The following is a 27,987-nucleotide window of genomic DNA, read 5'->3' on the forward strand; positions in this document are numbered from 1 at the left end:
TCATCACAACTACTCAAAAGCCAAAAGAGATAACCCAGAATCAAACAGAGGTAGCTTGAGATCAATGCATGCTGTCCAATTTGAAACCAGAATGTGTATCTCTTAAAAAAAAAAAACAAAAAACCAATCTACGTCTCCCATGTATACAATGACAAAATTTTTGCTCCACTTTAACACTTCGACTCCCTCTAAGTCAGTGCAATTTGACCATCTTTATTTCACATAGCTATACTGGATCAAGCACACAGGTTCATTCATTCAACAATCTTGGTCACCAAACTTGCTACTCCATTCACATTATTTGGAAGAGATCAAAGTATTTGGTAAATGGTCCTGAAAATCAAACAAGCTTTATTAGCTTTCCCCTCCGAAGGAGTGGTGAAATGACAGCTCCATCTCCTTTGTGTTGGAAATTCACAAGTTTGTGATTATTTTTTTTTAAAAGGCCATGAGGTCTTGACACAAGTGAAGACAAGTCCAGGCTTGCCAACAGACCTACAGCCCTAAGTTCTTTGCTCTCTGTGAGCCAAGGTATGTTCAAAAGAAAATGGGGACAAGGGTTTGATCTAGAATTCAGGAAATCTGACTAATGCTGGACTCTAATGAAATTCACTCTTCTTATGCATAAAGTTATTTTATTGTTTTATTAGTTGGATGGCCTCTCAAACTTACCCAATAATGTCCCCTTAATAGTAGAAAAGAAAGAATGTCTACTTTGAAGGGCTGTGGCAGAGTAAAAAGCGGTTACCCTAGGGCTACCTTTGAAATTATCTTTCTTAAAAAATAAAACAAACAAAACCCAACTATGTTGATTTTACATTCTTCCCCATAATACATTTATTTGATCCAATAGAAAAATCATGTCTAAATTATCTGCCAAGTGAATAACCTTTTCCAGATCATCAAATTAGTGTTCAAGGAAGAAATAATTTGACCATCCATCGTTTTCTCACAGTCACATATATGCTCTTTTGCTAGTCAAACTCCTAACATTCTGAAGATATAGGCACAAGAAAAGTACCTTTATATTGACACAAATCATCACCAGTCACACAACCACACTCAATTATGGCACAAAACAAACTACAAAAGTAGAAGTCCCTTAATATGTCAGACAATCCCACACAGTTATAAAATGCTATTACCGCGCAGCTTCAAGTACGAATAACCTCACACCCGACAGCACGTAGAATCACGCACAGGCAGAAATAACCATACACTCGGCCACTGAGGGACTCCCAGTCCACCCGAAAATATCTCGCGTTGTCTCACAAATATTCACAAGCACCAAAGGGCCTAACAAGGCACACAGAGGGTCTCATGCCAGTCTGACGCTCAGGCTGGTGCCCTGCACCTGCCCCACCGGCGGGTCCCACTTTCTTCTGACATGTGTAAGGCCCCGAGCCCACTCAACACTCGCCTCGGTCTCAGGGGCCAACTGCCCGAGGCGAGCGCGCCCCACGCCTGCGCACTGAGCGCAGGCGGGCTCTCCCAGAAATCCCTGGGGCGCGGCAGTCGGGGCGAGTTAGTTCTAGCAGCGGGGGTCCTCGAATCCAGCGGAGAGTTTGTGGGCTGGGTCTCCTAACGTTCTCGCTGGCCAGCCACAGCCTGCCCGGAGTTGGACTACATTTCCCAGAGCCACCGCGTCCCGAACGCGGCTTCATTTCCGTTTGTTCGCGCGACTTGGGGACCTCGCGTGGGGAGAGGGCTGCGTCTGTGGGAGAGTTTGGCCTGGCTCCTGCAGGGCGGGCGAACCCGAAGCCGGGCTGGGATTCCGGGCACCAGGTCCTGGACCCTGAACTGCACCCTCTGTCGAGGTGAGTATGTCCGGAATACCAGGGTGGAAACGCTCGGAGGAAGCGTCACTGGAATTACGTGGGTGGCCGTGTCTCCTGGTGTTTTGTGTGCGTGTGTGCGCGTGTGTGCGTACGCGCGCGCGCGACAGCCAGCCTGGTATTGGTGACTGTATGGGCGAATGGTCGTGTACTACTGTGGTTTTGTGTGTGTTTGTGTGAGTGTGAGTTGTTTTGACTCTGAGGCTGTGATAGTACTGCTATGACTTTGTTTGTGACCGCGTGCTTACTTGACTGGAAATGTGCTTATGTGACAGTGTAATTGCCTGTGGACTGCGTGCTTATGACTCTGAGGTGTGCGACAGTGTTGTTGTGACAGGGTGTTTGGAAGTGCTTGTGTTACTTTGAGGTTTTGTATGTGTGTTACTAGGGTTTGCCTGTGACTTCGAAGTGCTACGACACTTTCTGTGACACGAGGTTTGTGATTGCTTGTTTCCTTGACCTGGTACTTGGTTGTGTTTTTCTATCTGATTGGATGACTGTGTGCCGTTTTCATGACTGTATGAAGAGAGTAAAAGTGCTGTTGTGAAAGGTTATTTTGGGCTGTGTGTGTCCCCAACAGGGTGCTTGTGTATGCTTGAGTGATTGTGTGTATGCTCTGTGTATGATTGGGTTTTAAGACTAGATGGTCAGACAGTGTAGCATTAACTTGGTGATTGTGACTCTGGCCGTGTAACTGTGGAAATGTGATTGTGTGTGACTTTGTGAGTCATTTGTATATTTTATAGTCTGTGATCTTATGGGAGTTTAGTGGGGTACAGAGGTAAAATTGCAGTTTGGTAATTTCTGGGGTTCATTCTGTGGCTGAGCCAGCCTATGGATTAAGAATCCCTTGTGGCTTTGTCCTCCTCTGAGGACTTGACTTATTTCTCTTTTGATCACAGTGATTACCACACCCTACCCCCCACCCCCCATTTCACACATTGCCTGTAGTGCTTCATTTTTCATATCCATCCTTAGTTTGCCCTGGGATTGTAGATGTAGCTTCCCTGCTGCTTGCTGGTGCTCTCTCACCTTATAGCATTAAGGGTTTTGGATGCAGAGAAGTGACAGGAAGGAAGAAGTCAGAAATTTGAACCCCTGAATGAAGAGTATTAGTTATTTCTAAGGCACAGATCTGGACTGGAGATGAGAATTTTAGAGCTGATAGCACCTTCAAGACAGGTCACTTGGAAATGTAATGGGATTCCAGGAGTGGGAATACTTCCAGAGAGCGTGCTAGAGGAGTCAGCTTGAGAACCTGTAGCACTCCCCTTCAGGACTCCATCTCCAGCAGACAGCCTTGAATTGAGAAGCAAATTCTAGCCCAAGATGGCTGTGAACTTGGCCCTTCTTTCTAATACAGAAAGTGCAGAACTGTTCTAGTCTCCTTTTGACTTTCCTCTATTAAATGGAGGGGTAGATTGGTGGCGTTCTAATTTAGAGTATACCCTAAGAAAGGCCCAGTATCTCATGATTCTTTTTTCTTTCCCTGAGAATAGCGCCCAGAGGAAGAAAGAATGGCTGTTATACAATCAGAAGCAAGCTCCAAGGTGCGTAGATGTTTTCTCTTTGTTTCGTGAAATGCCTTTGTTTTTTCAGGACATAGGAATGTTTGGGTTTTTTTTTTTTGTTTCTTTATTTTTGGCAGCGTTGGGTCCTTGTTGCCATGCGCGGGCTTTCTCTAGTTGCGGTGAATGGGGGCTACTCTTCGTTGTGGTGTACGTGTTTCCCATTGCAGTGGCTTCTCTCGTTGCGGAGCAGGGCCCTAGGCGTGCAGGCTTCAGTAGTTGTGGCATGTGGGCTCAGTAGTTGTGGCTTGGCTCTAGAGTACAGGCTCAGTATCTGTGGCGCACGGGCTTAGTTGCTCTGCGGCATGTGGGATCTTCCCCGACCAGGGCTCGAACCCGTGTCCCCTGCATTGACAGGCAGATTCTTAACCACTCTGCCACCAGGGAAGTCCCGAATCTTTGTTTCTTTTTGAAATTTCCTAGGTAAGCCTTCTCAAATGATGGAGGGGCAAGGCAATTTTCTGTAGATTGAGAGCAAGGAATATGTGCAGTTAATTGTGATAGATGCTTCCCAATAGCTGTTAAATTAAGGAAGAATGGATTTGAGATCCATAAATTTAAAAATGAAGAGCTCTTTTGTGTTATTTCTGACATAGCAGCATTCTGTTTTTTTAACTTTTTAAAATGTTAATTTTCAGAGGTACACAGAAGTGTACCTCTGTACTATCGTATGCCCAACTTAAAAGTTATCACTTGCCAATCTTATTTCAGTTATTCTGCCTTCAGTTCAAAATACCTCCTAATTTGCCTTTTTATTTCTTCTTTGTCTTATGAGTTATTTAGTAACATGTTATTTAGTTTTCAAACATTTTAAGGATCTTCCAGAGGTCTTTCTGCTACTGATTTCTATCTTCATTCCATTTTATTCAGAGAATATACTTTGTATGACTTGAATTCTTTTAAATTTATTAAGATTTATTTTATGACCCAGAATGTGTGGTCTATCCTAGTACGTGTTTGTTGTGCACTTGAAAAGACTGTATTCTGCCACTGTTGCGTGGAATGTTCTATACATATCTGCTAGGTCAGATGGATTAGTAGTGTTTAAATCTTCTGTACCCGTATTGAATTTGTTGGATATACCTCTTTCTCTTTGTACAGTAGTTTCTATCAGTTTCTGCTTCATTTATTTTGAAGCTCTGTTATTAGGTACATAAATGTTTCAGATTATATGTCCTAATGTTGAATTGACTCCTTTATCATTATGAAATGGTCTTGTAATATTCTTTGCTCTGAACATTTACTTTATCTGATATTTAATATAGGCACTTCAGCTTTCTTTTCATTAGTGTTAGCATGGTATATCTTTTTCTATACTTTTACTTTTAACCTATTTGTGTTCTGATAAAGTACATTTCTTGTAGGCAGCATTTAGTTGGATCTTGTGTTTTTATCCAGTTTAACAATACCTGTCTTTTAATTGGAGTGTTTTTACCATTTATGTTTAGTGTGATTATTGGTATACTTTGGGTCAAATCTGTCATCTTTCCATTTATATTTGTTCCATCTCTTCTTTATTTCTTTTTCCATATTTTCTGCTTCCTTTTGGATTGAGAGAAAGAGTTTAAAAATAACAATACCAACATTTTTACTAATCTTATGAATATAGAAAACAACCAAGACTTCTTGGAGTTCAATAGGATATAACCCACTAAGGATCTATAATCAAATTACTGTGTTTTTAAAGTCGCCTATAATAACACCTTTCATATAGATAAGTCATCAACTTGAGAGACACAGGCTCATTTGTTTCACCTTGCTTTCTACTTTTAGGGATTGTTTTCCCACCACTTTGATTTAATTTTGTTTTAAAATTAAATAGGATATTTACATATTTCTAAAATCAAAACTGTAGATCAAGGTGAATTTAGAGAAGTCTAGCATCCATTCCTATCTCTTCCACCTTGTTTTTCTTCCCTCTGTAGATAACTACCTGTGCTTCTCTTTGGTTTATTCTTCTATTTTTCTTTCAAATGATATATATATATATATATATATATATATATATATATATATATATATATATATGTATATATGTTTATGTGTTTGTATGTATATGTATGTCTTTTTATCTTCATTCTTAGTCAAAAAGGAGCATTCCTTGTATGCTGTTCTGCATTTTCCTTTTTTTTCCTCACATATTTAATGTATCCCAGAGATCACTGCATAAGCAGCCTATAGAGATCCTCCTCATTCTTTTTAATAGCTTCATTTTATGTTGTGTGGGTATACTGCTTTATTCAGCCAGTCTCCTACAGGTGGGCATTGGTGGTTTTTTCCCCAGTGTTTTCTTGATAACTGTGTATATTGTCTCTATGGTTTATCTTTGGAGCAAATTTCTAGAAGTGGCCTACTTTTCGTTTATTTTAATGCTTTTGACATAAATTCTACCCAAATCACAACCTTAAGTAATAATAAAATTGGTCCATTTCCTCATTTTTCCCCTTTCTTACTTTTTTCTCCATTACCCAAAATTTCAAAAAAAAGTCTTAGAGTCTGTCTTTATACTGTTAAATATTCTTTTTTCTCTGAATTTATTGAGAATTTCTCTTTTTAACCATAACATACCCTTGTTTTAAATTTCAGGAAGCTATTATTTCCTAGTTTTATGACATCAAAGTAGTACATGTTTGTTGGAATGATTTAGAAAATACAAAAGGAAACAAATAAGGAAGAAAATAAAAATTACTCAGAAACCCTCCTTTGGAATGAATCTTAGTTCATATTTGGAATCTATCCTTCAAGTCTTTCTTTTTTACTTCTTATTATGGAAAAATTCAAACATATGCAAAGCTAAAAGTACAGTGTAAGGCACCCCTGTGTACTCTACCCATCACTCAGCTTCAACAAATATCAGTTTAAGGCTAAACATGTTTCATCTATGGTTCTACTACTCTCTCCCCCGACCCAAAAATGCATGGATTATTCTGAAGTAAATTCCAGATATATAATTTCATTCACAAGTATTTTAGTGGGTGTTTCTAAAATATAAGGACTTTTTATTTTAAAAACAAAACCACAGTGTCATTACTATTAAAAAGAAAAAAAAGAACTCAGTACTCTCTTAATGTCATAAAATAGCCAGTTAGTGTTGTTTTCCCCATTGCCCATAGATAATTTTTTATGGTTTGTTAGAATCAAGATCCAAACAATGAGCTCGGTGCTTGTGATGACCTAGATGGGTGGAATGGGGGGTGGGGGTGGGGGTGGGAGGGAGGTCCAAGAGGGAGGGAATGTAGGTATACATATAGCTAATTCACTTCATTGTATAGCAGAAACTAACACATTGTACAGCAGAAATTAACACAACACTGTAAAGCAATTATACTTCAATAAAAAAAAAAAACCTGTCCAAAAACAAGATCCAAAGAATGTCTGTTTAATGTAATAAGAAGATATATTTCTTATATCTTTCTTTTTCTCTTTTCTTTCAGTTTTATTTGTTCCAGAAACAGAGTTTCTTACAGAGTTACCCATATTCTGGATTTTGTTGATTGCATATATGTGGTGTTATTTAACATGTTCCTTTAACCCTGTATTTCTTGTAAACTGGCATTTGTAGAGGCTTGATCAGGTTCAGGTTTTTTGTGTTTTTGCTTGTTTGTTTTATGCTAATCCTTCATACATAATGATATATACATCTATGAAGTAGTGAATATTTGTTTTCCTTTATGTGATGTTAGCAGCCATTGATAATCTTTATTTGGAATCCATTATTTTATCAGAAGTCACAAAATATTATTTAATTCTATCATTTCTTCTGCATTTATTAGCTGGGATACTTCTGTAAAGGGAGAGCCATCCTCTCATCAATGTCTTGGTTACTCTGAAGTATAGCTTATGCAAAAAAAGTAGAATAAAAGCTTGATTTTACTCTCATTTTTCAGCATCTTCCAAAGTTTATTGTGTGTTTTCCTTTTAAATTATCATTATGAACTTGTAGATTCAAATATATTTGGTATGTTTCAGTCTATAGCAGTTATTCTATATTATATTCTATATATATTATATTCTATATAATATATATAATATTTATATAATATAATATATTATTATATTATATAATATTATATGTTATATATAGTCTTATTAATACTCAAACTGTCCATCTGTTGCCAGTGGGATCCTCTTTACTACCTCCGATTTGGCTCCTTTTGAATTCCTTTTTATTACTGTTGGAGTTTGTGGTATATTCCAAACTTTCTGGTGTGACAAGATGTTCTAGGCCCATCTTGTCCATTTTCCTGTGTTAAACATGAAATCAGCCACTTCTCTGTGGAGCCCTGGTTCCTTTTAGTGAGAAGTGGTTTTAAGAAGCCACAATTAGGATAGTTGGAGTTCTCATTGCTTCTGGTTGTTATTGCTTGTAGGTCTTTACAGAGTTGGTTAAATATGTATTTTTTAGAAGGAGAAAAATACATCCTGAGTTTATAATGATATTTCCAATTGAATTTAAAGGTTATAGAGTTTTTCTTGATTTTTACATTCGTATTTCTTTTTGTACTCTGAAAATCTTTATTCTTAATAACATTAAGATAAATACATACTCATTGATGTATGTGTGTGTAATCATTTCAGAATTGTCTGTTTTAGAATAACAATGCCAATATTATTAATAATCTCTTTTATTTTATAAAACTTTTGTTAATAATACTTAATAAATTTATTAATATTAATAATAGTATAGTTACTGAAAAACAGCTATTTGGTTATCTGTTATTAGTTATTTGGTCTGTAGGTTATATTGCACTAGGAATCTAATGTCAGATGTACGTATTTGAAAATTCCTTGAAATAACCACTTCCCTTCTGTGTTTACCCTGCTAGTATTATGAACAGGTAAGTTTGTTTCACTTTGCTTTCGGTTCTTAGGGATTTTTTTCCAGTTTGATTTAATTTTGTCTTAACAGTTATACAAAACATACTCACAGTTCCAAAGTCAAATGGATTCTATTTGATACCACCTTATAATGTTTTGTGTGTGTTCACGAGAGATATTGAGCTAAAATTTTTTTCTTGCAATATTTTTGTCAGGTTTTGATGTTACGGGTTTTTTGCCTCAAAATGTAAAGGAGATTGTCTACTCCTTTTCTTATTTTCTGAAAGAGTTTGTGAAGGAATAGTATTATATCTGCCTTAAATGTTGGTAGAACTTACTGGTGAAGCCATCTGGGTCTTCTCTGTAGACAGGGTGTTTTATTTTGTTTTACTAAAAATTCGATTTCTGTAATATCTATGGGGCAGTTTATATTTTCTATTTCTTCTTGTGTGACTTTTGATAATTTGTGTTTTAATGAATTTGTCCATATCGTTCATATTGTCAAATTTATTGGCATAGGGTTGCATTATCCTTTTAATGCCTGTAAGATCAGTATTCTCTTCTCCATATTGGTAATTTTTTTTCTTCATAGACTTGCTAGGAGCTTATCAACTCTATTAATCTTTTGAAAGAACAAGTTTTTTGCTTTGTTGATTCTCTGTTAAAATCCATTTTGGATCAATTGTGGATTTTGTGTTTATTTCTATTATTTATTTTCCTCTTACTTTGGGCTTCATTTGTTCTTCTTTAACCAGCTCCTTAAGGTGGGAACTGATGGTACACATTCCTTTTTTTCTAGCATTTAAAGCTATAAATTTTCCTTTAAATACTGTTTTTGCTGCAGCCCACAAAATTTGGTAAGTTGTGTTTTTATTGTCATTCAGTTCAGCATATTTTTTAATGTCTTTTGTGATTTCTTCTTATGAGTTATTTAGAAGTGTGTTTAATTTGCAAATATTTGGAGGTACTACTAGACCTCTTACTGTTATTTCTAATTTAATAGTGTGTGGACAAAGACCAGAAAATATACTCTGAATGATTCAAATTTAAAATATTTTTGATACTTTGTTTCTTTCCCACACCTGACTTAGTGCCTAGCCATGCATTGCAGTATCCTAAGGAGTTGCAGTCCAAGGACTCAGGCCTCCCAGCCAGCCATGCTCTTATGCACATCTGCCTTCCTACCACAAGTGCCTCCATTATGATACCTCTTTATCAGGCATCGACTTCCTTATCGTGTATATGGAGGCAAACCTTGAAGATACTTTTTCTTCACTGTGACTCAGTACTCAATACTTTTCTACTCCTAGCCCTTCCCCCATCTCCCTCTCCATGAAGTGGGAGGGGTCTTTTGTTTGGTACTCCCTTGGCAGTGAGATGGTTCCATAAATCTGGGTTTATCCATTAGACCTTCTCTAGGTGCTGTTCCATGGGGGAAAATGGAAGAGTGGGGAAGTCAGCGCTGTCTCTGGGTTAGCCTCTTGCTTATACTAGCTGATTAGTAAGTGATTAAACATTAAAGGCTTGACTGGTACTGTCATTTGGCTGTTGTCTTCGTCAGCTTTTCTGACAACCAGCAGGTCAGCTCTATCTAGCACAGCTCAGCTCTTGACAGTTGAGTGTGGTATTCTTGACAGTCGGGTATGGTATCAGTTATCACATGGTACTTGATAGTGTTGTGTAAATCCTCTATATTGTTACTCATTTTTAAGAATCTACTTGTTGTATCAATTACTGAGAGAAAGATGTTAAAACTTCCAAATCTGACTGTGGATTTGTCTCTTTCTTCCTTTAGTTCTTTCAAGTTTTACTTTATATATGTTGATACTCTTTTGTTATATCTTTACACATTTAGGATTGCTGTGTTTTCTTGATGAATTTATCATTTATTGCCAGTGTTACTCTTTGTCTATGTTGCCTTATATTAATACAGGTACACAAGCTTTCTTATGCTTAGTGTTTGTATGGTATATATTTCTGCAGTTAACTTTTTTTTAATCTTTATTGGAGTATAGTTGCTTTACAATGTTGTATTAGTTTCTTGCTTTCTCCATTTAACTTTTAACCCATCTGTTTATGTTTAAAGTGCATTTCTTGTAAAGAGAATACAATTGGAATTTGCTTTTTTATCTTTCCTTGACATTGTCTTTTTATTGGAATAGTTGAACTGTTTACCTTTAAGTTAAGTAAAATTTAGTTTAAGCCCTGCCAGGGACGGGAGCATCCATATACATGTCTTTTATGAAGAACTTGGCACTTTTTGGAGTTTAATTCATTTAAATGTATTTGTGTCTTCAGCTCTGTGATAAATTTTTTTTTAATTCTGAATTTACATCTTATCTGAATTCTTTTTTTATCGTCACGATGGGCACAGTTATCTATTGTAGCTGGAAGAAGTGGAATTTCTAATTAAATATTTATTGATCACCTATATCAATGATTCTCTGTAGGGGCAGTGACTTTCCCTAGGGATGTTTTCGAAATATAGCTGGGTTCTTTTGAATGTTTAAATAACTGGGTTGAGGGTGAAGGCTTCTGGCTTTTGAAGGACTGAAGCAAACCATGGATCTAGATCACAGCTTAGAAAGCTTTTCTGTAAAGGGCTAGACAGTACATATTTTAGGCTTTATGGGCCATATGGTCTCTCTTGCAGCTGTTCAACTCTGCCATTATAGTGTGAAAGTAGCCAAAGACAGTATATAAGTGAATGAATATAGATGTGTTCCAGTAAAGCTTTATTTTTAAAAATAATTGGTGGGCAGTAGTTTGCCAACTTTTAGATGTCCTGAAGTGCACAACAAAGAAATTGTCTGTGACCTGCAAAATGAGGACCATAGCTGGGGGAAAAATGTGTTTATAATTATCTGGGTCTGGCACCTCTCACATAAAGCATTTTTTGCCTGATTTTTTTGAATTGCTGCACTTATCTATTTTACTATTATTGCATGGTTTTACTGTCAGCTAAATCTTCCAGGAATGCTACCATAGTTTGATTGAGAAAAGATTGTACTTTGTTTTATTCAGAAATTTACTGAGTTTTTTTAAACCATTTAAAAAAGTTACAGCACTGATGGCAACACTGCTTGTGATAAGACTTGCTAGTATCACATACTTGTAGAAGTCTTCATTTGTAGGTAATGCATTTCATTGATTCTACACACACATACACACACATACATACATCTATGGCCTTTATTTTAAAATGTCAACTATAAATAAAAGATGTCAACCATATTAAGTTGAATATTGTAATCTTATAAATCTAAATGTGTTCATTTTAAGTAGTTGTAAGCCTAAGTATTTAACTATTGGAGCCTTCTATGTAGTTGTGTATGGTCATTAACATATTAAAGTTTAACAGTTGGTCATTATCTCTGTTTTTGGTATAATGTATATGTGTTTTATTACCTATAAGTTTCATTTCAGAAATAGTAAAGAAGTTGTAAATGTTTCCTCTTTGTATATAGAGAGAGCATTGAGTTTGACCAGGGTAAGAATCACCACCTGTATCTCCCCTGCTTAGTGTATATTTTGGGGATGGGAGAAAGAGACAGGAAGAGGAGAACAACAAAGATAACTCTAACTTACCCATTTGGAGCTTTGCAAAAAGCATGGTCTCATGGTTCTGTTTCTCCCCCCCAGTACTGCCTTTTCCAGACTCTGTGCTTCTCTAAGATAGGAACCCAGAAGATGATTGATCATTTCTTGCAGCTGTAAAAACCATGGCTCAGGTAAATCAGTGTTTCCTTGTGCCCTCTTTAAATAATCACTTTTTTACAGAATATGTGCATGTTTGCATTCCTTATTCCTAAAAGTTCCTTCCTGACTCACCTCATTCATGAGTGTGCTTTCCAGTTTTTTCCAGTCTTATAAGTGATAGTGTCTTCCCTAAGTATGTCTTTCTAATCTAACCTATATTCACATACTTATGCAAAAGTCCAATGAGCATCTTTGACTGGGAACACTGATATAGCAAAAGCAGAGTCCCTGATTTTTTAAGATTTGTACATACCACCCATGAGAAAACTTTGACCTTCTCTTTAGACCTACATTTCCTGGTTAGACAAGATAGGATTTGGTCTTGACTGGGCTTAGTGTCCATACATGGCAAACCTCGTGCTTTGTGAGCTTTTAAGATAAGGAACATATTAGGGATTGAATACAGAGAGATCAGGGATCTTCCCTGGGAATCCGTGATTGACGAATACCAGTAACATGGATCATTTTGAGATTCAACATTTTGTGCTAATCTTGAATGTGTAAGTTTAGATTATCTTTTCTACCTTTCTGTTGCTTAGCATAAAGAAAAGGTAAGTTTTTAAGTGATTAATAGTAACAAGAAAGATGATTATTCACGTGATGATGCCGTTGAGAATTATAAACTACCAAAAGTAAAAAATGCTTACAAGGTTTTTATGTAACCTAAAGTGTTCAATGATGCACACTTATTAAGTCAGATACATTCATTATATGGAGCTATTTTACAGTCTATTAAAAATACTTACTAAATTATTGGTAACCAGGAAAATGCTTATGTAATATTCTGATGGTGAACCTGAGGTTTCAATAAATTCTTTAATTTTATGCAAATCTTATAAGATAGAGATTTTATAAGGTTTTACAGAAAACTATACCAAATATTTACTTTCTTTAATAGAGAGGAAGAGAAACTTGCATTTGTTGAGAATGCATGATATGTAAGATACCTATTGTACAGGGTGCTTGTGTATGCTATTTCTTTCAATTGGGACATTGCATTTACTTTATTAATTCTCAGATTTATGTGTAAAATGAGATATTCTATATGCAGGAAATATCTACAGCAACAGGCATAAAAAGGAACTTCAGAAGCACCAATTTCTTTAGTGTCTTATCCATGTAAGAGGCTTCCCAGCCTATTCTATATGCAGGAAATATCTACAGCAACAGGCATAAAAAGGAACTTCAGAAGCACCAATTTCTTTAGTGTCTTATCCATGTAAGAGGCTTCCCAGCCTATTTGCTCTGTTACCTTCTTCGTTGAGAGCTCTCTATCATCTCCCCTTCCATTGAAAAAAATATTTTATTTCCACAACTAGTATTATGTTTATGTTTCAGAGATCAGTGATGTTCAGGGATGTTGCCATTGACTTCTCTCAGGAAGAGTGGGAATGCCTGGACTCTGCTCAAAGGGATTTGTATAGAGATGTGATGTTGGAGAACTATAGTAACTTGGTGTCACTAGGTAAGGATATCTACCCCTAGTATTTCAGGATCTACCTTTGGAATGGCTGCTTTCTTTTCTGTTATTTCAATGTTGTTTTTAAGTGATTAACTGAATTTCTTATTATTCTCCAAGGAATAGTTTCAAATTACTGGAAGTAGACATGGATGGTTTCATTGGGCACATTTATCTTCTCCAGCCTTCAAATATAATTGCCTGTCTTCCTTCTGTCTTGATTTTCCCATCTAAATGATGACTTTAGTCTTTGGACTCTTCAAGTCGCTGGAATATAATTGTCTCTTGCCCCTTCTCTTTCCCCCTGTAACAACCCTTTTATGTAAACTTGGGAGTCATTTTCTTTCCAGATTTTTTTTATATTTAGATTTATATCATTTGTCTCCGTTCTTTAAAATGTACTCATTTATTCAAAATATATTTATTTATTGAGGGGCCTATTCTATGCCAATGACTGTAGTAGGCATTGGAGAAATAGGTTCCTATTCTGCTGAAACTTACATTCTTCTGGGAGAAATACAAAATAAATAAGGAAACAAAAATATATGTGTATGTGTGTGTATATTTATGTGCATATATTTATTTATTTAATAAATATAAAAATTGCAGGTAGCAATAAACAGTATGAATAAAGGTGAAGTAGAATAGGCAGAGAAAGAACTAAATGGGGAATGGGGGGTAGGTTATTTTAGATAGGTAGATTTTGTAGAAACCTCTCTAAGAAAGTAATATTTGAACAAAGACTTTACCAAAGTAGGGGCATGAGTCAGGCCAGTATCTGGAGGAACAGTATTCCAGGCAGTTGGAATAGTAGGTGTAAAGGGCTTGGGCTGGGCATTAACTTTGTAGGAGGAACAGAAAAACATTATATCTAAAGAAAAGTGAATGATAGAGTAATAAGAAATAAGGATAGTTAAAGAATAGAAAAAAAGGAGTTGAAATTTTATTCTCTAAGGTGGTGCCCTCTGAATCCTGGCCGAAGCAAATGCAAATTCTCTCTGGAGGAAAGTAAGAGGGCTTTTAGAATTCTCACAAATTAATCAACAAAAGATGAGCTCACAAAGATCATCAAACCCACGAGGAAACAGGTCACAGGTGAGTTGATAAGTAATCTAAGGAAACAGCAGATCGCATGGTAAAAGATTTAACATATTGGAATTTTTAAATGTAAATATAAACTATTGGTGAAATACTTAAAGAAATAAACTAAATTACACAAATGAAAAGCAATAAAAGATTTTTATAAAGGAACAGATGTGAAAGAACTAAATCGAACATTTCTTAAGGTTCTGTTCTTTTTAAAAATAATTATTCTAAGGTTGATAATTTGCATGAAAATTATTCTCTTTATAAAAAGACATCATAAAGAAAGTAAATGACAAGCCGTGAATTGGGTGAAGATAATTGCAATGCATATTGACAAGAATTAAGTTAGTATCTAGAATACAAAAAGCTATAGATGGTTAAGAAAAAGGTAAATAACCTTTTTGAAAATTGGGTAAAAGACATTTATAGGCAGTTCAAGGAAAAGGAAATGCAGATAGCCAATAATCATGAAAAACTGTTCAACCTCACTAGCAATCAGGAAATGCAAATTAAAACCACAGTGAAAAAAAAAAAAAAAACCACAGTGAGATAATTATTTCACACGCCCTAGATTGGCAAAAATTGAGAAGTATGACAGTACCAAGTGTTTACAACTTTTAAATGCAGAAGTGCTATATACCTCATTATTCATAAAAGCCAAAAAGTGGAATGACCCAAATGTCTATCAGCTGATGAATAGATGAATAAAATTGATATATCCTTACAATGGAATATTAGTCAGCAATAAAAAAGAATGAAGTTCTGATACATACTAAATACGGATGAACCTTGAAAACATGCTAAATGAACGAAGCCAGACACAAAGACTACATATTGTATAATTCCATTTATATGAAATGTCCACAATAGACAAATCCATAGAGACAGGAAGTAGATTAGTGGTTGCCCAGCACTGGGGTGGGAGCTGGGAGGTGAGGGTGGATTGGAAAATGAAAATAGGGAAATTGAAAAGGACTGCCAATAGGTATGGGGTTTCTTTTTGAGGTGATAAAAATGTTATAAAATTTGATTGTGGTGATTATTGTACGATTCTATGAATATACTAAAAACTGTTGAATTGTATGTACTCTAAATGAATGAACTGTAGGTATATGAATTGTATGTGAGTAGATCTGTTTTTGTAAGTGTTCTGCACCTTACTGCTATCAGTATCAATTGGCATAATCACTTTGGAAAAATATATAGAAATTATTTCTAAACTTTTAGAAAAGTATTTATTTTTATTTATTTGGTTACGCCGGGTCTTAATTGCAGCACACGGGATCTTCATTGTGGCATGCAGGATCTTTAGTTGCAGCATGTGGAATCTTCTAGTTGTGGCATGCGGGCTCTTAGTTGCAGCATGCGGGATCTAGTTCCCTGACAAGGGGTGGAACCCAGGCCCCTTGCACTAGGAACATGGAGTCTTAACCACAGGACTACCAGAGAAGTCCCTATTTCTAAATTTATATACACTTTGGAAATAGCAGGAGTCCTTTTAAAAATTCCAGATCCCAGGCCACATCCCAGACCAATTAAATCACAATCTATGGACACAGGACAGAGATATTATTTTTTGGAGTTCCCTAGGTTGTTCAAATAAATGTTCAGCCATGTTTGATAACTACTGTAATATGATATTATCTGAGAATTTATTTTTGAAATTTAATTGTTATTGCCAGTATGCTTGGATTTATTTCTCTCCTATTTTATGCTTTTGGATTACTCTCTTGATCTTCTTTGTTTCCTTTTAAAATCTTTCCTTAATCAGGATGGGTACAGTTTTTTTGTTTTTTGTTTTTATTAAACTCCACTTCCTCCCTTGTTTAGTTTGGAAGGTATACACTATTTGTATGCTTTTACTGGTTATCTTTAATTTTTTATCACATGCATTTTATTCATCTTAATGCAAATGCAGTTTTGTAGTTTTTTTTAATTATAATGATGTTTGAAAAAATATACATTTTTAATGGAAATTAAATATTTTAATAGATATTAATTGTTTTTATTAATAATAAAACATATTCAAACCACATATAATATTTGGTCTGCATACTACTTTGTAGAGGTCTTGTAATAAACTATATGCCTCACTCTCATCCCTAGGATTTCAAGGTCAACAAGTTAAAAAACACAGATATCAAGGACTGTATCTACCTTGAAATAAATTGGTGGCTGCTGTGGCAGTGAATTGAGGTTTATAGAGAGATGTGATATTTTTATCTCGATGTCAAATACATATTTTATTTTCACAAAATTCTTGTCAGGCGTGTACCAGCAGTATATGACTTACTCTTTCTCTACACTTTGACCAACACTAGATATCATCACTTAAAAATATTTGTAAATTTGTAGATAAAAAATGGAATAACATATTGCCGTGATTACTGGTGAGTTTAAATATTTTGAGAGTATTTCTGCCTGTTTTGGTCATTTAATCATTATCATTATTGTTTGTGTCACTTAACAAGTACATACTTAAGAAAGCCTATAGTTAATGTCTCCCTTCTCCCAGGACAATATAAAGAATCTTAGAATGTTTTAACTTTGGTTAATCTTTCCTATTTAATATGTTATTGTTGGCTAATATTTTAGTTCTGTTTTCTTTTAACCTCCCAAAATGGGCATTATTTTTGTTTTACAAAATGGCAATATTTGGTTGTAGATTTATTCACATGAATATCCTTTTATTTGCACACTATTCACCTTCCATCATACCTTCATACTGCGATCATTTTATTTATCATGAAATACATTAAGCAAGACCTATTGTTAGTAAATACTCTTCATTTATATTTCTGTTGCAATATAACCTTGTTTCATCTTCATTCTTGCCTGATGATTTAACTGGGTTTGGAATTCTATACTGACAATTATTTTTTTCTCAGCACTCTGTAGATATTATTCCACTGTCTTCTGGCTTCTGTTGTTGCTCTTGAGAATTCTACCATCTGTCTCGTTGTTCCTTTTGTAAGTAATCTGTATTTTCTCTCTGGCTGTTTTAAGATTTTAATATAATTGATTATATTGTTTTATTTCTAGAACTTGTTATTTTCCCTCTCCCCTAGATCTTACTTTTCTTCTATATATTCTCTTCCTCATGGTTTTGATTTTATATTTTCATATATTTTAAGCATTTATATTACATGTATCATTCAACAATTACAATTTCTGGGGAACCGGTCTAATTCTGCAGTTTCTTGCAAGCATAGGGGCTCTTGTGTAATGATGAATTATCCATAGCATTTTTTCTTCTTTTCATTGAGAGTCTAGGGCAAGACAAAAATGTACCTTGTCATTTTCCTTTGAGATCAGATGGATTTTTCTTTTCCTTTCTCTGAACTGTAGGCCTTGGACAGTTCTGATTTTGTGAAGAGGTTCAGTGCTAGTCCTTGACGTTTAGTGGGCCCAAGGCTTTTTGTCTCTTGGGTTTTTTTTTCATTCCAGTAAAGTATAAACTTTTAGGCAATTGAAGTCAACAAATGTCCTGAGGGTAGCTGTGACTTCAGAGCATGCTGACCTCTAGTATCTGATGATCTCTTCATTTTGCCCCCTTTGGATCTGCTTTATTTTCCTTTAAGCATGGCATACTTGTAAAAGGGTATTTGATATATATTATCTAGCATTTCATGGTGTTTTGGGGAAATCTGATGCACCATTCACATACTTGCAATATTGAATCCTTCTTTCTTTGAACATGCTATATCTACTTTTCTTTTTATGTCCTTCTGTAAAGTTTCATTGCCTTTTTAAAAGGTCTTGCACATTTATTGTTAAGTAATTTCCTCAGTACTTTATAAATTTTGTTGATATTATAAATAGAAATATTTTGTTCTCAGACAAAAATCATATATATATGCATACATATATAGGTAGAGCAAAATATTGCTTTCTGTAAATTGATAATAACCTTATAGAAATATCTAATAGTTTTGTGATGGATCATTTTGGATTTCTAGGTAATTTTGCTCTCTACATATAATGTGTGATCCCTTTCTTTTCTGTTTGTACCATTTTGTGAAAACTAATCAGTAGGAGCTGAGTATTTGACTGTATCACAATTTGAAAACAATTATTGTTTTTTTTCAAACTTTATTGGGAGTGCTTCTAATGTTTAATTTTAAATTTTTTTATTAAGTATGTTTCTGTCGGTTTCTGGTAAATACCCTTAATTAGGTTAAGGGAGAGCCATTAGAGTTTTTAATAGACGGTCTTAAAATACATTTTCTGATGTTGAACTTTTTCTGCATTTGTGGGGTAAACCTTATTTGATAATGATGTATTAGTCCTTAAATACACAGCTGGATTCTATGTTGCTAATATTTTCTTTTAAAAATTTACCTATGTTTGTTTGTGAGATTGGATTAGTTTTCCACAGACTGGACTGTTTGTGAGCTTTCTTTGTCCAGTTTTGTTACCCGAGTTCATTTAACTTTGTAAAATGACTTGGGTGGATTTCCATGTTTTTTTATGTTCAACAACAGTTATATATGATCTTGCCAATAATACCATCAGTCATCAGTATCTGTTGCTTTTTAGGAGCACAGACATTGAACTCAAATTTTAAGTTCTTTAACAAGTGGCCCAAATGGTCAATTATTGAAATCAATCAAGATCTCTAAAACAAAGGAGCCTCAGTGTGGGGAGACAGCCTGATTCAGCCTGCCTCTTTATCTAATCATGTGCCTGGCAACGTGTTTATTGGATCCAGACTTGGTTGAAGTGAATGCCTTGACAGTCAAAGCTTAAGTCATACACTTGCATTACAAAAAAGAAAAAAAAAAAGCCAACTGTAAGGCTTAACACTATAGGAAGGCATGGAGAAGAGTTGCAGAACTTCTGTGCCCTCTCCAGGTGCACCACCCTTCTAGCACTTCAATGTGTTCACTGACCCAGAAGCTCTCTGAACCCCTCCTGTTAGGGTTTTTCATGGAGGCTTCATTATGTAGGCATGATTGATTAACTCAGTGGCCATTAGCAATTAATTCAAATTCCAGCCTCTCTCCCTTTTTCAGAGGTGGGGAGTGGCTGAAAGTTCCAATGCTTTACTTACATGGTTGGTTCCCCTGGCAACCAGCTCCTCTCCTTGGGGGCTGTCCAAAACTCACCTCATTAACATAAACTCATGTGGTTGAAAGGGACATGTTATGAATAACTAAAAACATTCTTTTTACCTTTAGCACTCAGGAAATTCTGAGAGTTTAAGGAGTTTTCTCCCAGAAAACAGGGACAAAGTCCAAATATACTGCTTCTTACTATATCACAATATTATAGTCCTCTACTTTGACTGTGGATTTATCAGTTTCTCTTTGTAAGGCTATCAATTTTTGCTTATTTACTTCAGAGCTAAGTTGTTAGTTGCCTAAGGCCATGACTGTTCTGATTCCTCTTGCCTGACTCTAAGATGATTGCCCTGAGCTGATTTCACTGGAAACTGATAAAGAACTTCTACAAACTTAAGCTTCATCAATCTACCTCCCTGCACCCATAGTTATTCTGCCTCTTTTCCTATTATCATAGATGAATTTCTGTGCCTTTATCTAAGTCCAGTACCTCCACTTATATACTAAATGCCAGTCCTACTCATCTGTTTGAGGACATTGTTGAAGTGATTGCTCTCTTAGTCTCCTGAAACACCAGCTTGTCTATATCTGTTATAATCATTTTTATCAGCATGTTACCAAACTCAGGTTCGGCTATTCACCACTCGAAAGCTAATACTTGAAAGACAAGTGTTGATTATAAAAGAAAAGGTTGCTTTATTCAGGAGGCTTGCAACCTGGAGAGAAGGAGGACTTGTGTCCCAGAACCAACTCCGAAGATTCTGCTTGGCCATGAAAGTTTTTAAAGGGATAAGAGGGGAAACGATCTTAGTTAATCATTAAGGTACGGGGTCAGATTCCTAGTCATTTTCCATTACGTGCAGACTTACTGACTCTTGTGATCTTCCTTGAGATGCTATCTTGTTCATGTAGTTTGCTCGTGGGATTACTGAAAGGAAGGCTGGGGAAAGGATCTTGTCATCCGTTAATTACTTATTCTTCATTTCTGCTTCTTTAAGGAAAGAATCAACAGATTAGGCAGGGCATTGTGTGATCAGTAGATTTCAAAGGTGTGATTGGGCTGGAGGTTAGTTAAGCATGGGGGCATCTGGTGTAAAAGTTAGTTAAAATATAGCTTCACTGAAGTGACAAGGCAAAAGGCCTTCTGCAAAGTGCTGGTTCCTGCAAAGAGTTGTTTCTTGCAGAGAGCTACTTAAAAGCACACAAACATGTAACTTCACTCATCTTAAAAGGAAAAACAAAACAGACACAAATCTCTAAACACATATTTTCCTCTTGCTACAGCCCTATTTCTCTGCTACTTTCTACAACAAAACTTCTCAAAAGAATTTTCCATGCTCCCTACCTCCAGCTCTTCTCCCATGCTCTCTTAAATCTGCTTCAATCAAAATTTATCCCCATTTCTCCACCGAAACTATCTGGTGAAGATCACTAGTATCCTCCATATCACTAAAGACTTTGTTAAATGAGAAGTCACCATTTTTTTTTTTTTTTTTGGCTGCTCCTTCTTAATCTCCTTTGCTAGTTTCTTCTCATCCACCTGACCTCTAAATGTTGAAGTGCTCGAGGGTTCAATCCTCAAACTTCCCTTATCTTTTCTTCCCTTCTCTTCCCATCTCTTCTGTATCCAAAGGCTCCCTGGATGATTTCATCAAATCCCATAGTTTTAAGTGTCATCTATTTGTCGACGATTCCCAAATTTATAAATCTAATCCATGTATGTCCCCAGAACCCCATATACGCCTGTTTACTCAACATCTTTACCATGGAAAGTCCAAAACCAAATAGTTCAAAACCAAACTCTTGATATTCTCTCCCAAACCTTCTATTATAATGAGAAGTTCTCAGTAAACAGCACATTTATTGTTCTGGATGCTCAGGCAAAATACTTAGAGTTTTCTTTGACTTTTCTCTTTCTTATTGCATGTCCAATCCATCATCAAATCCTCTTCATTCAGAATATATCCAGAATGCAATGACATCTCACTTTCTCCACCCCTTCCTCCACACTCTAGCCTGAGCCATATGGATTATTGCTATAGCCTCCTAACTTCTATCCACCTAGCTTCTGTATTTTCCCACTGACTTTTTTTTTTTAATTTAAACAAAATAACCAGAAGGATCATTTTTAAGCAAAGTCAGAGTTTGTCATGCTGCTTCTCACAACCTTCCAGTGACTCCCCATCTCAGGGTAAAAGATTTCTTAAAATTGCTAAGACTAAGATTTCCTTGTCTTTTTCCTTTGGCTCCAGAGGATTTTTTTCCTCCCTCTGAACTGTAGGCTTTGGATGGTTCCAATTTTGTGAAGAGGTTTATTTCTAATCCCTGACCTATTATTGGTCCAAGGCCTTGTCTCTTAGATTTTTTTTTTAATCATTAAGATTCAAATGTAGGCCATTGAAGACAGCAAATGTCCTGAAGATAGCTGTGACTTCAAAACATGTTTACCTCTCTAGTTTCTGTTTTTTATTTCATTGTGTCTCCTGTGGATCTTCTTTACTTTCTTTTATGCTTGGCTTACTTTTAGAAAGTGGTTTGTCATGTTTTATCCAACATTTTTTTGTGTGTTCTTCAGGAAATCTGATGCACCATTACATATCAGGTGTATCCACTGTCACAGTCATAATATACAACAGTTGCTTTACACCCTTAAAATCCCTCATGCTGTCTCTTTGTTGTCAAATCCTTCCTCCTTCCAACCTATGAAAACTGACCTATTTTCAGTCCTACAGTTTTGCCTTTTCCAGAATATTATACAAATGAGAATCAAAATTTATAGCCTTTGGGTTCTGGCTTTTTTCACTTAGTAAAATATATTTAGGATTTATCTATATTATTGCATAAATCAATAGTTTGTTTCTGTTTATTGCTGAGTATTGTTCCATTGTATGGAAATACCAGAGTTTGTTGATTCACTCACCTTTTGAGGGACATTTGGGTTTCCATTTTTTTGGCGATTATATATAAAGCTACTATAATTTTTGGTGTACAGATGTTTATCTGGATATAAGTGTAAATACCTATGATTGCTGGATCATATGCTGCATATGTTTATCTTTATAAGAAACAACCAAATTGTTTTTCATCATGGTTGTACTGTTTTGCATTCCCATTATGTGATGTATGAGAATTTTGTGTGTGTTCTTTTTCTTGATCTATATGTCCATCCAACCTACTCTTTTTAAAATAGAATACCAGGAACTTTATCACTCCAGACTCTTTCCCTTATATTGAATAATTGCTTTTTTTTCTCTCCAACATCCCCAGCATTCCGTAAGATTACAGAAGCCTTTCGTTATGTCTTTGACCTGTAGCAGTGCCTGAGAAAGGATAAAAGATATTCTTCTGGGATGAACAAATAGACTTGCCTTGGATAGAAGAGTAAATAAGAAAAAACATGAGAGGGCATAAAGAAACAAAACAGGGTGAACTAAAAATAAGTAAACAAAAGCAACTTGGTATTTTCATTGGTTAGGATAGGGAGAACTAAAGAAGATAACCATGGTTAGTACCTAGGAAGTAGTATGCAGGAGGCTAGGCAATTGGAGAGGTATATGATCACTTTTTGCATTTTTATCTTAAATTTAGTATGGATGTAGTTTTGTTTGCATCTGTAGGGAGGTATTGGGGAAGACACAGATCAGTGGTTTCCAGGCATCTTCCCCTAGGGTGAAGAGAGATCTACTGAAAAGGGATGGCACAAGAGTATCTAGGAATAATAGAACTGTTGTTTTTTATCATTACTGTGGTGACGGATACATAACTACAGCCCTCATAGGTCCGTTTCTTTTGTCTTTTTTCTCCTGATTTTTAGTTAAGTTGTCTTTTATCCTCATTCACCTGGTCAATTTTTATTGAGAGCTAGACACTGTAAAGAGAAATTATAAAAGGAATTTTAAGCCTTCATCTTCAGTGAAGATTTAGGTTTGCTTATGACAAGTGATCTTGAATTACCTCAGTCCAGATATCTGAGTTTGAGATGATTCAAATATGATTCATACTTCAGACCCTGCCCAGACTGGTCTACTGTTTCTCCCTATTCCTCATTGTAGCCCTCTGGGCTCCCAACCCAAAGTATGGAGAATTTATGTTGAGTCTTGTTCTCCAATTGTCACCCAAGACCCATGAAATGGTCCAAAACACTGTTTAGTTTCTCCACATCTCACTTGCCTTTTCTAGAATTGTAAGACCTCCCCAAATGGAAAAGTAGCCCCAAATGTTGGGCTTATTTCTCTGAGTTTTCATATCTTTCAACTTTTAGCCCACCAACTCTTTATTCTTATATGAATTCTCTAATGCCTTCAGTCAGGTGCCATTTATATTTTGTCCAATTTGTATAATTGCTCTCGTCATTAGAAAGGTTCATTTAAATTACCTAGTCTTCTGTTACCAGAAATAGATGTTTAAGATTCAGGAACTGGCATTTAAATTGAGACCTTAGGTTGAGAATTGGCTTATATAGAGTATCTCATTCAGAACAGTCCAGAGACATAGGACAGGCTCTAGGTAGTTGTAAGTTGAAATAGGCTTTGTGATTTTCAGAGCTAAAAGGAAGCTAATATGTTTTGAAAACAGTGAGCAAAGCTGAGAAGGCTCATGGGGAATCAGATACTTCGGCAGGAACCATGGAGAACTTCCTCAAAGTCATGGAAGGCATTTGGATTTTATTTTAGAAGTTTAATTTGGAAGCTATTTTAAAATTTTAGGCAAAGATAGCTAATCATAATCTGAATTTGAATCAGAATCTGTTAGTGGAAAGCATTAAAACTAGAGATTTCCAAGCTCTTTTTTCTGATTCACTAGATTCAGATTCAGTTAGTCTTGTGTGGTTATTTGGGAATCTTTAAGGTTCCTAAGTGATTTTGATCCCCACCAAAATTTGAGAACTACGGACCTATAAGGTTTTCTTAATCTCTTCCCTTATCTTCTTTTTTTAAAAATTAATTTATTTGTTTATTTGTTTTTGGCTGTGTTGGGTCTTTGTTGCTACACAAGGGCTTTCTCTAGTTGCAGTGAATGGGAGCTACTCTTCGTTGTGGTGTGTAGGCTTCTCATTACAGTGGCTTCTCGTTGGCGGAGCATGGGCTCTAGGCACATGGGCTTCAGTAGTTGTGGCTCGCAGGCTCTAGAGCGCAGGCTGAGTAGTTGTGCATGGGCTTAGTTGCTCCACAGCATGTGGGATCTTCCCAGACCAGGGATCGAACGTGTGTCCCCTGCATTGGCAGGTGGATTCTTAACCACCGTGCCACCAGGGAAGTCCCTTCCCTTATCTTCTAAGTATAGTTTTCATTATTCTCTGATCACTCGTGTGCCCTTTATACGTATTAATATATGAAATCATTCTAAGCTAATGTTTTTTCCAACTCTGGGTAGCAACACATTACTGCAGCATGAAATCAGTTTAGTGGTTTTTGACTTTTTGTGTGAGAGAGAGAAGGTGGGATGGAGAGAAAAAGATGACTAGAATAGTGTAGTGTAGAATAGAATAGAAAACAGAATAAGTATTGTTTTATGAAACTTTGCATGTATCAGGTTGTGATGTGAAAGGTAAGTAGTACACAATATTTGAAAAACTCTGAGGTAAGCCAGTTATTTTCTATGGATATTATTTCCATATATATTTTTTCACATATAGTCTTTTCTACTGTGGAAGGTCTTTTGAAATGACCAAAAAAGAAATTTTTGATGTTCTCTTATTTTTCAGACTTGCCTTCAAGGGGTGCAAACAAGGACTTAACTCCAAAAGAGGATACTTATGAAACAGAATTATCCCAATGGGAAATGAGTGCCAGGCTTGAAAACTGTGATCTTGAGGAGTCCAATTCCAGAGATTATTTAGAAGTCAAAGGCACATTGGAAAAGCAACAAGAAAATCAGGAGGAATATTTCAGTCAAGGGATGATCATATATGAAAAAATGTCTATTTTCAATCAGCATACTTACTTATCTCAACTTCCCAGGTGTCATTCTACTGAGAAACCCTATAAATGTAAGGAATGTGGGAAGGCTTTTAGACGAGCTTCACACCTGACTCAACATCAGAGTATTCATACTGGTGAAAAACCCTATGAATGTAAGCAATGTGGGAAGGCCTTTAGTCGTGATTCACAACTCAGTCTTCATCAGAGACTTCATACTGGTGAGAAACCCTATGCATGCAAGGAATGTGGGAAAGCCTTTACTCAGAGCTCACAACTTATTTTACACCATAGGATTCATACTGGTGAAAAACCGTATAAATGTGAAGAATGTGGGAAAGCCTTTATTCGAAGCTCACAACTCACCCGACATCAAAAAGTCCATACTGGGGAGAAACCTTATGAATGTAAAGAATGTGGGAAGGCCTTTACTCAGAACTCACAACTTACTCTGCACCAGAGACTTCATACTGGTGAGAAACTCTATGAATGTAAAGAATGTAGAAAGGTCTTTACGCAGCTCTCACAACTTATTCTTCATAAGAGAATTCATACTGGTGAAAAACCCTATGAATGTAAGGAATGTGGCAAAGCTTTTATTTGTGGCTCACAGCTTTCTCAACATCAGAAAATTCATAATGGGGAAAAGCCATACGAATGTCAGGAATGTGGAAAGGCTTTTATTCGCGGTTCATTACTCATGCAACATCAGAGGATTCATACTGGTGAAAAACCCTATAAATGTGAAGAATGCGGGAAGGCCTTTATCCGTGGCTCACAACTTACTCAACACCAGAGAATTCATACCAATGAGAAGCCCTATGAATGTAAGGAATGTGGAAAGACCTTTAGTCATGGCTCACAACTTACTCAACATCAGAGGATTCATACTGGCGAGAAACCCTATCAGTGTAAGGAATGTGGAAAGGCCTTTAATCGTGGCTCCCTCCTTACACGACATCAAAGGATTCATACTGGTGAAAAACCCTATGAGTGTAAAGAATGTGGAAAGACCTTTAGTCGTGGCTCAGAACTTACTCAACATGAGAGAATTCACACTGGTGAGAAACCCTATGAGTGTAAGGAATGTGGGAAGTCTTTTATTCGTGGCTCACAGCTTACTCAACATCAGAGAATTCATACTGGTGAGAAACCCTATGAATGTAAAGAATGTAGAATGGCCTTTACGCAGAGTTCACATCTTTCTCAACATCAGAGACTTCATACTGGTGAGAAACCCTACATATGTAATGAATGTGGGAAGGCCTTTGCTCGTGGCTTACTACTTATACAGCATCAGAGAATTCATACAGGTGAGAAACCATATCAGTGTAAGGAATGTGGGAAGGCCTTTATTCGTGGTTCACAACTTACTCAACATCAGCGAATTCACACTGGAGAAAAACCCTTTGAATGCAAGGAATGTGGGAAGGCCTTTAGTCACGGTTCTCAACTTACTCTACATCAGAGAATCCATACTGGTGAGAAACCCTATGAATGCAAAGAGTGTAGAAAAGCCTTTACTCAGAGTTCACATCTTTCTCGACATCAGAGAGTTCATACTGGTGAGAAACCATATCAGTGTAAGGAATGTGGGAAGGCCTTTACTCGTGGTTCACAGCTAACTCAACATCAAAGGGTTCATATCAGTGAGAAATCTTTTGAATATAAGGAATGTGAAATAGACTTCAGTCATGGCTCACAAGTTTATATATGAATTATCTGATGCTTGTGACTAATATAGAGAGCCTTCTCTGGTCATTAATTCATTATCATCAAAGAATTCTTAAAATGTGAATATGCAAACACATTTGCTTCGTAAAGTTCAGCATCAGTGAATTTGTATGGGGGAAAGATAATGATAATGTAATCCATGTAGAAAAACCTACTAAACTTTAGCAAATTATAATAGAGAATAATTCTGTTAATGTAAATACAGGAAGACTTTTAGCCATAGCATGTCTTTTTCAACATTATCTTGACTCAGTTGATTTCCTTTGTGACATTTAACATGATAATTAACCACTGCTTTGGTTTAATCAATTATCAGATAGACCTAAGACTAATTCCTTATAAGATTCTTGGAAGTATTATGTAAGTTATTACATAATAAAGTTCTTAGGACAGTGCCTTCAACATAGCATATCACAGATATAAGCTACCATTATGACTCATGTCATTTTAGAGAATTTGCATGAGAGGAGGACATTTATTAGTATAATGAATGTTGAGAATCTTTCATTAACATTTAACCCTGATTTTTTGAGTGGGGGGCACTGTATGCTATAATGAATATGAGAAAGCTTTCATTCACATCTCATCCCATATGCTGTACGAGGAAATTCATAGTGTAAAAAAAAAAAACCTGTACATTTAATCAGTGGATTGCTGAAGAGGTGTGAAGTGAATTGTAACAAAGTCCAAAAGCTCATATTTTCTAGCATCTCTGACCACAGTTCAAGAATGTTACTTAGAAATGAA

At 36.0% G+C, this 27,987-nt stretch overlaps 1 protein-coding gene across 1 annotated transcript; it reads left to right on the plus strand.

The window, feature by feature from the left end:
• Positions 1-1,505: 1,505 nt before the first annotated feature.
• On the plus strand, positions 1,506-27,983 carry LOC136141211 (zinc finger protein 420). Its single transcript, XM_065899388.1, has 5 exons — positions 1,506-1,817; positions 3,335-3,385; positions 11,864-11,952; positions 13,319-13,445; positions 25,293-27,983. Exons 3-5 carry the CDS (start codon positions 11,944-11,946, stop codon positions 27,221-27,223), a joined length of 2,067 nt encoding a protein of 688 aa, XP_065755460.1. The 5' UTR covers positions 1,506-1,817; positions 3,335-3,385; positions 11,864-11,943; the 3' UTR covers positions 27,224-27,983.
• The last annotated feature ends 4 nt before the right edge of the window (positions 27,984-27,987 follow it).

The sequence above is a fragment of the Phocoena phocoena genome, chromosome 20, assembly GCF_963924675.1.
Source record: "Phocoena phocoena chromosome 20, mPhoPho1.1, whole genome shotgun sequence".
NCBI lineage: Eukaryota > Metazoa > Chordata > Mammalia > Artiodactyla > Phocoenidae > Phocoena > Phocoena phocoena.